This window comes from Topomyia yanbarensis, chromosome 3, assembly GCF_030247195.1.
Source record: "Topomyia yanbarensis strain Yona2022 chromosome 3, ASM3024719v1, whole genome shotgun sequence".
Classification (NCBI taxonomy): Eukaryota; Metazoa; Arthropoda; class Insecta; order Diptera; family Culicidae; genus Topomyia; species Topomyia yanbarensis.
The window spans coordinates 250676577-250694172 of NC_080672.1; the positions used below are offsets into that span (position 1 = coordinate 250676577).

At 36.0% G+C, this 17596-nt stretch overlaps 1 protein-coding gene across 5 annotated transcripts; it reads left to right on the forward strand.

The window, feature by feature from the left end:
* Nucleotides 1-4812, forward strand: LOC131690217 (protein inturned). Of its 5 annotated transcripts, none has more exons than XM_058975799.1 (4): nucleotides 544-696; nucleotides 1633-1811; nucleotides 1962-2149; nucleotides 2207-4812. In XM_058975799.1, exons 3-4 carry the CDS (start codon nucleotides 2069-2071, stop codon nucleotides 4562-4564), a joined length of 2439 nt encoding a protein of 812 aa, XP_058831782.1. In that variant the 5' UTR covers nucleotides 544-696; nucleotides 1633-1811; nucleotides 1962-2068; the 3' UTR covers nucleotides 4565-4812. The 5 variants fall into 5 exon arrangements, with proteins under 5 accessions (XP_058831786.1, XP_058831781.1, XP_058831782.1 ...); XM_058975802.1 differs by having other exon boundaries at nucleotides 547-696; nucleotides 1654-1811; XM_058975803.1 differs by lacking the exons at nucleotides 544-696; nucleotides 1633-1811 and adding an exon at nucleotides 1-265.
* Nucleotides 4813-17596: the final 12784 nt, after the last annotated feature.

The window sequence follows — 17596 nt, forward strand, 5'->3', positions numbered from 1 at the left end:
CAGTTTGTTTTGTTTAACAGTATTGTGACTTTGGTCTGTTCCGTAGTTTTAGGATTTTGGATTCGTTTGAGAGCTTGAATCTATCGACGATGTGACAAAATAATAATTATTTAATATTTTGTTTTTATTCTTATCGTTGTTTAAGTATTTTATCGGTAGTATTGTGTAGTTTAGATACTAGTGGAAATGGTTGAAGTTGGTTAAACTGAAGAACTTGTACTTAATAACACGACCTGACGTAAGGTATACAAATGTAACCAACAGGGTATCGTAAGATAACAAATTACAATTAGTAGTAATAGAGATATAGTGCTCAACCATGTGATGTTCTGCATCAAAGTTAGTGTGATGCGTCTTGCCCGAATAGCCGCTGTAAAATCGCTGAGGATCCACAGGATGATCTATTGTAATTTGTAATTTATAAGCAGAACGAAAACTTGTCAGTCTATTTGTTTACTCCGTTTACTAATCATATGACCTATGAAAAGAGGGTAGTCATAACCTCCTTTGGCCTATGGCCAGATTACAAGCACAAGAAAAAAATGACGTTTCGTAGCTACAAAAAGCTGTATTGTTCAATTATTTCGAGTAAATGTAATGTTATGATTAATCACATTATTTTTGTTTTGTTTTGCGAATTCCAGTGCGTGTTATGGATGCTTAGTTACTGCAGATCAATTAATTATTAAACAAATGGTAATTGTTTACTTTAGGTACTTCTTCCATTATAAGCGGAAAAGATGTTTTTCTTCAAGAAATATGTTAGTTTAGTGTTGTAGATCCATAAAAAATGGGCGGAAAGCAAGAATTTTAGTAATTCATTATTAAGTTTAATTTGCCTCTACTAACCTTGCTCATAGGGTTGTTGTGCTCCCGAAAGTAAGGTTATATGCGGCTATGCTGCATAGCCAAGTCCAAGGAACCGAAACGGCGCAAAGCCGCTGAGGATATGTCGCGTTCTCGTCATCGGAAACGTAAGCAAACCTGTGATCCACTCGTTTGCCCGGTATACTCAAACATAGGGGCTATTCCTAGTGTAAGACCGACTGGCCAGCAGTGAAGTCGGACAGCACAGGAATGAAGCGATGTGGCGTAGCCACATTAAGCAGTTACAATATTTTATTTTTTGCTAATTAATGCTATCCTATTGTTACTAAATAAAACATTGTTAATGTCTAATGTGGCTACGCCACATCGTTTTTACTCATACAGTTCGACTTCGCTGCCGCTCAGTCGGTCTAAAACTAGGGATAGCCCCTATGTTTGAGTATACCGGGCAAACGAGTGGATCACAGGTTTGCTTGCTTGCGATGACGAGTACGCGGCTACTTCGTCTGGCGGATCCTCAGCGGCTTTGCGCTTCTTCAGATGTTTGGATTCGAGTATGGGACCGAGCCGCATTACACCAACATCGCCCAAAACCTCACTTTCAGCAGCACAATATCACTGTAAGCTAGGTTAGTTGGTGCAACTTGCTTGTTAAGTTCATGAATAAATTAGAGAATTTTTTTCTTTCCGCCCCTTTTTATGACTTTAAAACTCAAATGTAGCATTTCACAAAAGAAAAACATGTTTTACACTAACAGGGGGAAAAGTACCTAAAGTAAACAATTACCCAACAAAATGCTAAAGCCTAATGTGGATACGTCATAGCTCTATGTTGAACACTCGGGCAAACGAGTGTATCACAGGTTTCACCTCGTACGATGGATCCTCGGTTGATTTCCGCTACTTCGGATCTAAGGCATCTGCTAGGCAACACTAGCTTTGCTGCAATACACCACTTGGCAGAGCACTACGTCACTGTTACGGTACTAATGTCACTACGCACATTTTTTTAACCAACCTTGATAAAAAAAATTAATTTTCGAGTTCGGGTTTGGTTTATTTAATCCAGAATAAATTAATTTGGCAAAAACCGCATTTAAAATGGAGCTCTTTCATCACTCTTTCTAAACTAGGCATTCCCATTAAAATGTATCCATCCACAACGAAATAAAAGGACTTCGTCATTACCTTTACTAAAGAATATTAATTTTCTGCGTTTCGGAATGATAATAAACATCTAATGAATCCCAGTCAACGTTCCTCGTACAACAAACACTCAAATTCGCTTTCTGCATCGCAGGAAGTTGAAGGAGATGAACAGGTATTTTTTACTAGTGTATATATTATTTCATTAATCACTCATCTCATATGTGCTCAGGTGTGGACCGATGATCAATCCAATATTTCTTCCGATTGTAGTCACAGCAGTTATATCTCGCGTACGCATGAATGGAGCCCGTTTATTGCGGATAATTCCTTGTTTTATGTAAAGTTTGATTTGGTTTACCATTCAAAACCGATTATATTCGACGATGATTTATTTTTTCGAAATGAGTATAAAAGATTGTCCATCCGGAAGAAGGAGAATATATTGTCCAAGTTTGGTCAAAGGGAAAAGAATAAACACAAACTTTTCAAAGTAAGCGTAATTGACACTATTAAGAAGGAACAGTTGAATGGACTTAACAAGGAAATTATTATCAGTATTGCACCGAAGAAAAATACCGTTCTTAAAGATATACTTCCCTTGACCGAAACTATACTCGGCATTACCACATCATTGTTTCCGGATGGAAGAAAACTAATGGTTGATAAGATAAAGGACTATTCAGTATTCAACAGAGGAAAACTTGTAAAATCAAAAGATTGGATTAAATCTATTGACACTGAGATTGTAACTGTAGACAACTTGGAATCCCTGCTAGAAAGTTCTACCAAAATTCCCACCATCATCAAAATTACGTTTTTCGAAATGGTTGAGCATGACATCGCAAATGCGATTGAAATTAAGATAACAAGTCTGATGGATTTGATTCAAAGTCAAGAGACGCTCTTCAATAAAGACGACATACAGACCATGAGTAGTAATGATTTGATTTTCAGTATGATTTACATCTCAAACGAATATACTCAAAACGACGAACTGGACGTAAAGTTTTGCTATCCAGCAAGAGATAATAATCCACTCTACAATTCCAAAGGAAGTTTTGTTACATTGAATTCAATATTCAACTCATCTTTCGAAACAAAAACCCTAATGACAAATTTGAAAATCCGGAACGTCCTTTACTACACGACGTACAACTTTTTCGAAGATGGTATTCTATTGTTTGGATTTAACTCGAAATACTCTTCTTTATTTTCGGTAAAACAAAAAAGCGAGCAAATCTGCCGACTACTGAACATTCTATATCACGATAGCTCAATTATTTTCAATAAACCGGTGGAACTTCAAACTGAATTGATGCAGCTGTGCGAGTTAATACGCCATTCCATAAAAACTCACAGGAGTCTAGATAAGTTTGAAAAAACTTTTCATCAGCCACATTTCATCCCTTTGCCTAAGGAAATTCAGCTTCGAATCGACGATGCCTTAGGAGAACTAGAGGCGATGGACTATCGCAACTGGAACGATGAATTGGTGGATTTATTCTGCGATGTAACGATCATCGGATGCTGTCTCTATTACAATCAATATCTGGTATGCTCACATATAAATGGATCTTTTTTGATGGACGTTGAGGCCGTATTAAAAAATTTCGGCATATTTGAAGTTATTTCGACTACGAATATAAAAAATCTTGCTATTTGGCGTAAATTTTACCCCACAGAATACTGCGAATACAAATTTCACGAATCAAACGACGCCTATCTCATGCTGGTCTGTATTGGTCACCTGTTGATGGTTGTTATTTTAGAAGTTCCCATCAATACAAACCACAACAAATCACTTTCGCGTTATATTGATGAAATACAGGACATGCTAGAATATTTCAAATCAACTGGTATTGAGAATCTTGTTAGAATTTGGATCGATTCTAACCGTCGACCACAGTGTATCTCTACGTCCGCCTCCAAGCAGGAATGTACAGTAGAAGAACAACGTACGACAACAAGAAACCACGATGAAGAATCGAACGCTTCCAGTTCTATTAAGAATCATCCCCTGAAGGAAGACGGTATCAACGACCACGATGATGATGATGATTCCGATTGGGGCCATAGCTTGGACAGCAGCCAGAGAAGCAGTAGTTTCGATATCAACGAAATTTCTGAAAACCGCTGTAAGGAATTTTCCGAACTTATTCCTAGTATGTTGACGTTTGGCAGCGAGAACCTCCTCTACTACTTCGTTCAACTGGAAAATGGAGACGGCATATTCTTAGCTCCTGTGCTTAGTTCCACGAATGTAAAACACGATACAATCATGAACACATTTCGAAAAACTAGTACATTAATCCACAATACATTACAAAACACAAAAAGATTTCGCGATTTACTTTCAAATGACTCGAACAAAGTTGCAAGCACCCATCGATCATTGGTAGCAATTAAAGAACAAGGAATGCTAATGTCTGTCCCAAAAGAAACTACACCCAGTGAAAGAATCGAATTTTGGGTGCTTGGAAGACTATTTAATACGCCACCTAGGGAATTATACGTTTGTCATCGGGCGGATGCGCCGCAGAATATGATAGAACTTGCATTTCGAATCTGTTTAACGTGCGCAGGATGAACGTGTTTTTTTTCTAATGTGTTTAGCCTGAGACGAATCTGAGTCAAGTTCGAACCGCCAGAGGTGTCAAAATATATAAATTGCCAACAATTTGGGTTAGATTCTTATTGAATTTTAGGGTCCAGCTAAAGCGGCACATGTCCATCATTTGTCTCCGTCTATAAACTTCTAAATATGTATCATTTCAATTGATGAATAAGTTTTAAGTTACGAGTTCGAAAATAAAATTTTAAGTGGAACATACAAAACTTTGTTCAGAAAACATGAAAATTTCCATTCTTAAAACAACCTTTAGATTACTTTTGAATTTGGGGATGTGATTGTATCCTGAGACGAGACATGCAAAATAGCAAAAAATCAAACGTCAAATTCAGCCATGGGGTACTGTCGAATGCAACCAGTCCATTTAAAACATGTGAGGCAGAAAGAGTGGCTAAGCGAGACGAAAGATAAAATGAACAGAAAAAAAAGAAAAAAAGATGGGTGGGTAATGTCTAGGACATAACCGGAGTGTCGTGACTACTCGTTTGACTTGTAATTCAAATCGAATGATACTCAATGAAATATGTGGGAATGTTTCAAGTTATTCTTTATAATAATTATGGTGGTTCTGAAAAGAACCTTTGTTGTTGGTGTCTGCGTTGATAGGGGATGCGCTGGATTCTAAGCTCGTTGAGACATTCATTCATGAAATGAACAATTTTCTTGCTTTGAAATATCAATGTTAAAATCTCTCGAAACAACCATCGGAATCTTTTCCGTACAGAAATGAACACGCTTAGCGAAAAACTAGGGGCGGGTAATGTCCGGGACATAACCGCGATGCTCATATTCTTAAAATTCTGCTTGTATCTCTTTCAAATGGCCAAATTTTGCGCATTAAGTTCGATTCACCGGGCTCAGCGAAATTTTCCTGGGGATCCCGTTCGTTAGTATATTCAGCAAAACAATTTTATTACCGAGTTCTCCGCATTGAATACAGGTCAATAATTTCATATAATGATTTCAACATGCAGACAATGTTCATGTATGACAGGTGGGAGTGTTCTGAAGTGGTTTTAGTGGAGGTAACAACATAAAATCATGTATTGGACATTTTACAATGATTCTCCTTAACCCTGCAAAACCACGTGGTTGGCAGCAGAGGGTTAAGTTGTTTGGAAGAGATGACAGTTAATATATGATAACTAAAAATATAAAATTGTTCTATAAATTGCAAAGTTATTGCCGCGTTGACCTGAAAATTTGTCATTTCATTCACAAAGGAACAATCATTGAAATTATGTCAATTTATGCTTTGCAAGATTTGAAATAACTTCGAAGTGTGGTCACGACACCCCTGTTATGTCTTATACATTACCAACCCATCTTTTTCCATTTTGCATTCGTCCTAATAAGGACGGTTTGTGGATAACTATGTTGATACAAGACGGGAATCTTTTAAAACAATTCAAACCTTGCCGACGATTGTTTTTACTGCGTACATCCATACGATCTTTCCCCTTTCGCAGCTCACACTGAATGAGCACGGTTTTCATCATGGTGTTCCTATTTATTGACTTTACAATGCAGATGGAAGGACGTCCTTTTGTTCGATAAATGAAAATATTTTCATCATTCGTTTTGGTGTAGCTTTCGCTTAGTGGTAGAGTTGGCACATTCACTGATTTTCTTGGAAGGATTTGCAAAAACCTTCGGGTTTGTAAATTAGAAAAACATTTTCTTATGATTCACTGGTAAAAGTACAGAATTACCAAGCGCAAACTTAATACCAGTTAATAAAAGAAACTTTCTAATTAAATTCTTTTTCCATTTTGTATTCGTCCTAATAAGGACGGTTTGTAGATAACTATGTTGATACAAGACGGGAATCTTTTAAAACAATTCAAACCTTGCCGACGATTGTTTTTACTGCGTACATCCATACGATCTTTCCCCTTTCGCAGCTCACACCGAATGAGTACGCTTTGCAGCCTTCGATGTTTAGGTGGCATTTTTAGTGGCAGTTACTACCGCCTTTTCAGTGACTGCGTTTCTTAGCCTTTGGATTTTTGGACTTCTCACCGCCACCACCTCCACCAACGTTTTTCTTCTTCTCTCCGATGGTAGCTGATTTGATTGGTCGTCCGATGCAGCTTCTCACGACCACGCACATCTGTTATGCACTGCGTCTTACACACGTCTGGCTTTGAGAAAAGTTGCGACACCCCTATTTATAGGTTTTATCATTCATGTTGATTTCATTTAAAGTAGTTTTCGAACTATTTAAACAAATTTTATATAGCAAAGAACCTATCGGTAGCAAGCATTGAACGTTTTCCTTCCGATTTATGAAACAAGATTGGCAATCCGTTTTGTAGAAGAAAAGTTAATAAGGTTCAAAATGTACGTAACGCTTTCGCTAATATGCACTACTATCGCTTTCTCGCTCGTTCTCGTGGCGTGCATGAGCCTTTCCTTTCCGTCCGACTTCTAATGGCTTAACCAAAACTAATATCCCGGCTTTCCCCCACCAACTGCTCTCGTCAAGCAACCCAATACGAATATTCATAGGAACAAACATGTAGTGGACCTATATATAAACTTTTCATTATTTTATTGTTCATTTGCTGCACCATTTTGACGGCTCTGTGCGGGATGGGCTGAAAATTTTCACTTTTCCGAGTCGTTTTCGAAAGATTTTTCAAAACACTATTTTTCCGTTGATAATGAATATCCCCCATATTCCAAAATTTAATACAACATTGGTACAAATATTTTCGACAAAACGCCGAAGAAATTGATTAAATCCATTCAGTACAACAAAAGATATAAGCGTTCAAAATCTTACATCATTTTTCTTCCGAAATTTTGAAAAGGGGCCCCTATATTGAAAGGTAAGTCGTTAGTCACGACAAAACATCTATGGGCAAGTCCCGTCCCAGATTATATAAATTCCAGTTCTACTTTGAAAGTTTTATATAAACAAAAATCTCGCACCCAGAGAACGTTTTCTTTGTGTGATATCTGCACACGTGGTTGAAAGAGCTGTTTAGTGCTTGAAATTTTATTTTATAATGAAATCCTTTTCTTGTTATAATCGTCGCCTACTAGAACCTGTATGTGCATAGATACCATATGATATATCACCACATCTCCTTTTTTCTAAAGTAATAATATTTAATCATGCATCAAACAATCGTTGAATCGCTTCGGTCTCTTTGTCATCCGGTAGGGTCTGATTTGTTCTATTGGGTTTGAATCATCAGTGCGTTTAGCTCTAGGGGCAGATCACTCTAAGAATGTATAACAAATTTGCATCAAATTGAAAAAAATGCATTTAATTTCCATTTTTGCATCAGCTTTGCACTGCCTCGCAAAAAAGTTTGTTTAACAAACGTCCTACGCTGATCCACTTTGTTCGACGTTTTGTTTGATGTAGGGCTAGTTTTTCTGTAAGGTTTTGACGTCTTACACGCAACGCAAACAACATTGCACGCAACGCAAAAACATTGCACGCAACGCAAAATACATTATGAATTTCTATTTTGATGGAAATAAATGCATTTAATTTCGCTGATTTTTAAAAATGCATCACAAGTGATCTGCCCCTAGGTTTAGCTGGTGTTGCCACTGCTGGATCGGTCACCGTCGAAGCTGAAGATTCTCCTGGTGTTGCATCTAACGTTTCTTTGAAAGCTTCCTCATCATCCTTCTGGCAGTTTTGCATTGGAGATCCTGTAAAACCCGTAAATGAGAAATAGCAGCCTCGAAATCAAACCTACCTTTTCCAGGACTTTTACCGTTGATTTTCTTAAGGTGACTTGTGTTTCTCTTATATGTCTGACCGGTTTCGTCATTTCGAACTGTGACACATGGTCCATCCTTTGCTGCAACCGTCATGACAGTTGGGTCGAAATTCGGGGTTAACTTGTTGCGTTGTTGTACATGTTTCATCAGCACTTTATTCCCAACTTCTACGACAAAATGTTTACCGTTGCGGAGTGAATCTTCATAAAATTTCCCTTTTTCCTTCGCAAGTTGATCACGATCTCTGTAATCCGAGCACGGCACAGCAGTTCCTATGTATGTCTCTTAATGATGGTATTTTGCTTCTTATGTTCCTCATTCAGTTGGTGTCTTGCCTGTTGTACTATGTGGAGTTGAACAATACATAAGTAGATACGAGTAGATAGGTCGTTTTTCCAGTCTCGCTTCATTGCTTGGCTAATTTTTAATCTTTTAACCAAGGATCGATTTTGACGTTCAACTAGCCCGTTTTCTTGGGGCCAGTAAGGTGTTGTTTTATTTAATATGATCCCTCTTGTTTTGCAGAAACTTTCGAACTCCGTGCTCACGAACTGTCGACCGTTGTCCAGAGCAGGCTTGCGAAATGTACCGGAGAACGACACGAATGAGCAGACAGCCATACAACACAACTGGCGGCAGCCGCCGACTGCCCAGTACCGTAACAGCAGCGACTGGAAATGTCATGGATCTCATAACATTTTCATTCGAGAATGTTATGTTCGTTCTGTTCTGTAAGCTGTCTTTTTCTCCCGAGTCCGAGATAGACCCGTTGTGGTAAACAGCTACTCTTCCTCCATGTTGTCACCAATGAGCCCGACAGTTCAGTTTACGTTATGCGTTGGGATTAGTTTTGCCTATCGGCACTTACCAAATAATAACACACACACACACACATGCTACATCATCGCTTCGCTGTGCGGCGGAAATTTTCGTTTCTTTTATTTTCGCTTTCTGTCTCTGGAGCTCATGTAAGCGAACAACACTTTAGCATCCTGTTCACTTGGTTTATCAGTGTTACTTTGCATGTTTCTTAGACCCGTTTACCGATTGTTTATGGGTGTTCACTGTTCAATCATGTGATTACTGATATATAAAAAGGGGGAGGGAGAGAAAATTTAATTTTGAAATTTTACGATTTATTTGCAAGTGCACCTACCAAGAACCGCTTTATTGTATCTAACAGTAAGATGGGATCCTTCTTTTATCTTTGAATGGATAAAAATGCCGAAAGTAACGTTAAATTTCACCATGAATTTTTCCGAAAATGCTCAATCATAGTAAATTTTTCAAAATAAATTTTAATCATCAGCAAGGACTGTTTTATCACATGGTAGTTAGTTTCGACTTGTAATTTGCACGATATTATATGAAGAAACTAACCCAGTGGTGAAAGAGTTCGGAACTATGTTACATTTCTTTTTTATATTCAAAGAATTGAAAAAAAATCTATTTGAAAGTACACCGCCTTGAGAATATTTTTTTTAAAATTTCGTGGAGGTCCAGACAAATGATCTAAAGTTACAGCGAATTGAAGCGCATTTCGCTTACCATGAGCATCGATTACTTGAAACCTCAAACTGGATTTTTCGAAATGTTTTTTCTCCTAAATATTTTTTCCATGATTACGACTACCAAAAAATTAGGTAACTGATCTTCTTCATTTTTTCCGCAATTGTTCGTAATTAGTTATTCTCGTACTTTAGCGAATCTTTTTTATGCATAAGTTTTTATTTTGAGGATAAGAGTTTTTAAAGCAAATTTTACAGCTCAAAACATCGTTTATTTGGGAAAAAGTTCCCTTATGCAGAAATTTTGATCAATATTTATCAATTTATTCAAAATATTTATTTATTTAAGTTAAGGTACGAGGAATTCTCCTATACTAATAAGTTTTTTGAGTTTTAGAATTGTAGCTCATATGGTGGACTTTCTTCGTGATCATAGAAAATCGGTTAAAAAATATTTTGAGGAAACAGCCATAGCTCTACCCATTATCAATAAGTTTTATAAACCTACCTTTGCTTTTTACTATGAAAAATGTACTATCAAAAAACTATACCTTAGATACAATAAAATTATTGCTTTACCAATCTTTATCAGCTTCGAAAAATTCAAATTTTTGTCACTTTTTCCTCGTAAAAGAGGTATGTAACCTTATTGGATTACGGAAAACATCTTGCATTTGAAATGAAGACTCCGTGATCTCTCTTGATTTTATCATGTTTTGAAAATAATATTCTAGTACTGAAATGAATTTCAGTCTGCTCGAGATATCGATATGCATGAACAGGGGGATTTTATATTTTTTTTATTAGAAAAACGTTTTTAATTGCTGGTCTCAACGCAATAATATTTTCGTATCTCTAAAGACGGGATCAACGCCTTTTGTCAATGTTTTATTATCTTTGTGGCAATGGTACCTAAATTGCCAAGAGAAGATACCAGTATGCAAATATCTGCATTTTCTCAGATAGTTAAGCAGCACTAAATGCCCTAACTAGTATGGGAGTGCATCCTTGCACTCCGACAATTGACGGAGAAAAATCATGTCAATCTATACTATCTGTGGAGTTGCAGGGAATGGAAAAACCGATGAGTTAGCAAGAAGAGGGTCTTTCACTAACGATTTTAGTTCTGGGGTACGAATGTACCCCACAAAACCGTTTACGTAGAGAAAAAGTCGCCGCGGCCTAAGTATCGGTTTTAAAGTACCTGTCGAAATTTATATTCCATTATAGAAAGTTGAACCGATATTTTCCGATAAATTCCTGTTGACTTGGTTTATTACTAATTATCATGAAAAATAATACGCAAAGAGATTTTAGATGTGAAACACGTATTGTTGAATGATCTTTCATGAATGTTCGTTTAAAAAATTAAATAATTCAGGCAGTTTGCGAATCTGAAGAGACGAAATTTTATGCAAGAATGAAAAAATACAATATTTGAGCACCAGAAAATACGAACGAATTCTAGCGATTCAGAGGTGCTAACATTTGGTACGGTTATATGTGTCATCCATTCGTATTACGAAGTATAATTCACTACTACAAAAAAGACTGCGTTTTGTGTATAGACGCAAACAGTGTCATGAAATGGATAGGTTGTTTTGTTCAAAACCCGAACCCGACCCGACCCCGATAATTTCTAATTTGCAAAACCCGAACCCGACCCGAGCCCGAAAGTCCAAAATTTCATAAACCCGGACCCGACCCGAACCCGAGAATTTCAAATTTGAAAACCCGGAACCCGAGAAGCTTAAATTTACAGAACCCAAACCCGACCCGAACCCGACGGGTTTCGGGTCCAAAAACCCTAACCCGACCATCTCTAGTAGAGAGCCACCAGCTCAGCTTCTGTTGTTGATAGGCTGACAATCTGCTGTCGTTTACTACTCAAGAATACTGCGTTTCCGAAAACCGTAAATAGGTTGCCAGAATTGGACTTCCGCTCTTCGTCATCATTTGCAAAATCTGCGTCTGCATAACCTTCCAAAGGTACGTCCAATTTGTCTCGGCAGTAGATCAAGCGTGCTTTCTTGGTTCCTTGAAGATACCTTAGGACTCGTTTCAATTCACCCCAATGTTCATCTCCCGGAGAACTCTGAAATTGACTTAATATATTAACTGATACAGCAATGTCCGAATTGTCGTCATGTTGGCGACCGGAGCAAAAGTGTCACTATAATAAATCCGTGTTCGTTGTGAACAACCTTTTGCCACAAGTCTAGCTTTATATCGTGGAGTACCTTCTTCGTCTTTGATATTAAACACCCACATTGAATTGATAGCTTTTCCTCCAGGAGGAATATCGCTAACCAAAGTCCATGTGTTGTTTTCATTCAAAGATTTAAATTCATCTTCTATTGCATTTCTCCATAACGGCCAATCACCACGCTTTTTTAAATCATTTATATTTTGCGAAATCTCCCTGAAAGGGGCTGAAATTGCAAAACTTTTTTCAAAATCATTCAAATATTATGGGCGTCTAGTCGTTCTTTGCGATCTTCTTCCTATTTCAAAATCTAAATCTTCCCCAGAATCACGACAACTTTCATTTTAAATGTTTGCATCATTTGAATCCGTAACCCTCATGCTGAATTCCGGTCTTCCATCAAACCATGCCATTTTCTCGTTACCGTTTCTAAACACGATGGTATTGTAACAATTTTGGTTTGAGGATGTAGCTTTTATCTTTGAAACATTTAGTAATTTTAATGGATTGTATAACAATACTCCCAAAAACACAATACCGCATAACTAAACTAAACATTTACGATTGACAACTCTCTTGTTCGTTTGGAATGACATTGACAGTTAAATTGGAATTCCTAACGAAACATGGCCTCTCTTTGTTATTCTAGTCTCTTTAGAGCATGTTCAGGAGAGTTTTAGTTTTAGATTTATAATTTTGACAGTTCTATAATATAAAACTGGAAATTTTAAAACTGGAACTTTCTGTCCCCAGCAGCAGTTTTAGCGGGTGTTCTATTCAGTTTAAAATTCATGTCCCGCCATGCCTTCAGCGTTACTGCATTCAAATTTATTTTTCCCCAGTCTATCGGGTCTAAGTGTCTGTGCTGAGTACTCTTCATGTATTTAAAACACAGTTCTAAACGTGTTTTAAAATCAGCAACAAATAGAACGGCATCGTATAACAGTTTTAAATTTTAAAACAAAACTGTTCGAAATTATAAAACAAAACGCTCTGCTGGGGATGTGATTGTTTCAGTTCAAGTTCTACTTTGAAACTCCTATACAAAATAAAACGCTCCTGAACATGCTCTTAGTTTAACCGCTTTTGTCAGAAACGGTTGTTGTATTCGAGCGAACTCTTTGCCAGAAATCTCGCACAAATCGCGCAAAATACTGGCAGAAATGCTGCCAGAGTCAATTTCGCTTTGCTCAACTTTTGATAACTTTCTGCTTGCCACGGTGACTGGGTAGACTCTGAACCACTCTACTTTTACTGCAAACGGCAAGGGGCATGTTCAGGAGTGTTTCAGTTCCAGATTCAAAATTTTGACAGTTCTATAATATAAAACTAAAAATTTTAAAACTAGATCTTGCTGTCCCCAGCAGTAGTTTTAGCGGGTGTTCTATCCAGCTTAAAATTCATGTCTTGCCATGCCTTCAGCGTTACTGCATTCAAATTTATTTTTCCCTAGTCTATCAGGTCCAAGTGTCTGTGCTAAATACTCTCCATGTATTTAAAACACAGTTCTGACCGTGTTTTAAAATCGGCAACAAATAGAACGGCGTCGTATAACAGTTTTAAATTTTAAAACAAAACTGTTCGAAATTATAAAACAAAACGCTCTACTGCACGCAGATTTTTATTTATGCATCAATAGCATACTTTTCTATCTGCGTCTCGTTTCTTCTGCTGTAACTTTTATGCATTGGACATATTCGGTCTATCCACTCATTGAATGCTTAGAGCATGTTCAGGAGTGTTTCAGTTTTAGATTCATAATTTTGACAGTTCTATAATATAAAACTGAAAATTTTAAAACTAGAACTTGTTCTCCCCAGCAGCAGTTTTACCGGATGTTCTATTCAATTTAAAATCCATGTCTCGCCATGCCTTCAGCGTTAATGTATTCAAATTTATTTTTCCCCAGTCTATCGGGTCTGTCTGTGCTGAAAACTTTGCAAGTATTTAAGACACAGTTCTAAACGTGTTTTAAAAACAGCAACAAATAGAACGGAGTCGTATAAAAGTTTTAAATTTTAAAACAAAACTGTTCGAAATTATAAAACAAAATGCTCTGCTGGGAATATGAATGTTTCAGTTCCAGTTCTACTTTGAAACTCCTATACAAAATAAAACGCTCCTGAACATGCCCTTATTAGAAGTTTATGTATCAAAATACATAAAAATCACAGCAGAAGAAAAGAGACGGGAATAGAAAGTGTGCTAACTATGCATATTTTTGTTTCTCAGTGTGGAGATGTGAATGTTTCAGTTTCATTTCTACTTTGAAACTCCTCACCGGGCACACTGAGCAAAAAGCATCTGAGAATTTCATAAGTCTCGGCATATGAACCAACCTTCTGACGATGTCATTGAACGCTTTAGAATGTCATAGGCAGGCTTATGAATTCATTGATCTTTATTCATGCACTCCATAGACGTACAAATAATGTATTTCATAAAACAGTCTTATGACTTCGCTCCAATATATGCCATTAAGAACTTCATAAGTTTTTCTCATGAAACCCATATGAGATCTGTTATTGATTCTATAAAATTGTCTTTTGTTTTTTATAAACGTCACTTTTGTGAAAAGTTCATAATTGTTTCTTATGAATTCAGTACTGGCCTTGACGGCCAACCAGGAGTTAATAGTTTCAGCACTTTTTGATTACCGCTATTTGAAACAAAAGAAGTGAGATTTTCAGTCAAATTGCAACAATTTTAAATTGTTTTTATGTTATTGAATAAATTACTGTTTGCATTAAATCTGTTTACATGGTTATGATTTTTACAGAAGATATCCGATTATTTGAAATGAAATAAGTTGTGCATATAATTAGTGTCTGACGCGTATTTTATAATTATCAAAATCATTTGAGAAGTAACAATCATTATCATTCAGTTGTCAAGTCCAGTTTCCCAGTTGTCTAAGCCCAGTTTCCCAAGAAATATTGACGAAGCGTTGCTCATTATGTACAAATTTTAATATTTAATGAGAGTTTTCTCTTCAATCTTCTGAAGGGATCTTTACTTGGCGGTTAATTTGTCCCGAAATGAGTTCTACAAGAAGACCACACGAATGAACTCATGAGAAATGACGTTCATGTTTGACAATTCTCAGTGATTTGTTTACTTTGTCAGTTGCGTGAGTTGGAGTGCAACGGGTGCCCATCTGTTACATTCAAACTCACGTAACTCCCATGTAAACAAACCACCGAGAATTGTTAAACGAAGTTCATCCGGCTCATTTTGTGGAGTTATGTCGGTTGGTGTAAAACCGAATATCCTCTCAAGGTTGATTTTTACAGTTGATTTTTTGTCTACACCGAGCAAAAAGCACCTGAGAATTTCATAAGTCTAGACATATGAACCAGCCTTCTGACGGTTCCATTGAACGCTTTAGAATGTCATAGGCAAGCTTATGAATTCATTTATCTTTATTCATGCACTGCATAGACGTCCAAATAATGTATTTCATAAGACAGTCTTATGACTGCGCTCCAATATATGCCTTTACAAATTTCATAAGTTTTTCTCATAAAACCCATATGAGATCTGTTATTGATTCTATAAAATTATATTTTGTTTTTCATAAACGTCACTATTGTGAAAAGTTCATAATTGTTTTCTATGAATTCAGTATTGGCATTGACGGCCAACCACGAGCTAATAGTTTTAGGCCAGCACTTTTTGGTTGCCGCTGTTTGAAGCAAAAGAAGCGAGATTTTTAGTCAAATTTCAAGAAAATTTTAAATATTTGTTTTTTATATTATTCAATAAATTACTGTGAGCATTAAATTAGTTTACATGGTTATTATTTTTGTAGAAGAAATCCGATTAATATTGATATACACTTTGAAATGAATTGTGTATATAATTAGTGTCAGGTGTATTTTATATTTATCTGAATCATTTGAGAAGTAACAGCCATTATCATTCAGTTGTCAAGTCCAGTTTCCCAGTTGTCTAAGCCCATTTCCCCAGGAATTATTGAGGAACCGTTGCTCATTATATACAGATTTTAATATTTAATGCGAATTTTCTCTTCAATCTTCTGAAGGGATATACACTTGGCGGTTTATTTGTCCCGAATATCAATGTTGATTATTACAGTTAATTTTTTGACTACTAAAAACGCTCGAGAAATGTCAGCCATGTTCTAATTTTTATATTTATATAATGAATAATATCCATAAATTAAAAACTCATGGAATTCATTCGAAAATTGTGATGAATTTCATAAGACTGCTCTATATAAATCATAATTTCTACTATGTTTTCTCCTTAGAAATGTCAGCAATTTTCATAAATGGGCACCTATGGCGTTCATTCGGACATTTTCATAAATTTCATAAGACTGTTTTATGAAAATAATAAGAGATGGATTTGGAAAATTTCCCCTCCAAATCATAAGACAGACTTATAAAATCCATTTAAAATCCTTATGTCTGAAAGTCATAAGACGTTTTAATGGAAATTTAAAGTAAATTTTGCTCGGTGTACTAAAAATGCTCGAGAAATGTCAGCCATGTTCTTTTTTTATATAAATGCACAATAATATCCATAAATAAAAAACTTATGGCATTCATTCGAACATTGTAATGAATTTCATAAGACTGTTCTATGGAAATCGTTATTTCTACTATGTTTTCTACTTATAAATGTCAGCAATTTTCATAAATGGGCACCTATGGCGTTCATTCGGATATTTTCATAAATTTCATAAGATTGTCTTATGAAAATAATAAGAGATAGATTTGGAAAATTTCCCCTCCAAATCATAAGACAGATTTATAAAATCCATTTAAAATCCTTATGTCTGAAAGTCATAAGACGTTTTTATGGAAATTCAATGTAAATTTTGCTCGGTGCAAAATTTGCATTGAATTTCCATAAAAACGACTTATGACTTTCAGACATAAGGATTTTAAATGGATTTCATAAGTTTGTCTTATGATTTGGAGGGGAAACTTTCCAAATCCATCTCTTATTATTTTCATAAGACAGTCTTAAGAAATTTATGATAATATCCGAATGAACGCCATAAGTGCCCATTTATGAAAATTGATGACATTTCTAAGTAGAAAACATGATAGAAAAAGTGATTTTCATAAAACAGTCTTATGAAATTCATCACAATGTTCGAATGAATGCCATAAGTTTTTTTTTATGTTTACTATTGTGCATTTATATTAAAACAACGTTCTAACATGACTGACATTTCTCGAGCGTTTTCGATAGAGTGAAAAAATCAACTGTCAAAATAAACCTTGAGAAGAAATTCGGGACAAATGAACCCCCAAGTACAGATCCCATCAGAAGATTGAGGAGAAAACTCTCTTACTAAATATTAAAATTTATACATAATGAGCATCGCTTCGTCGCTATTTTCCGGAAAACTGGATTTAGACAATAAGGTTCATAACTGAATGATTATGTTTACAACTTCTAAACTGATTTTGATAATTATACGCGTCGCGATAAATACGCGCCAGGCACTAATTATATGCACAGTTTATTTCAAAGTTCATATCAATGATAATC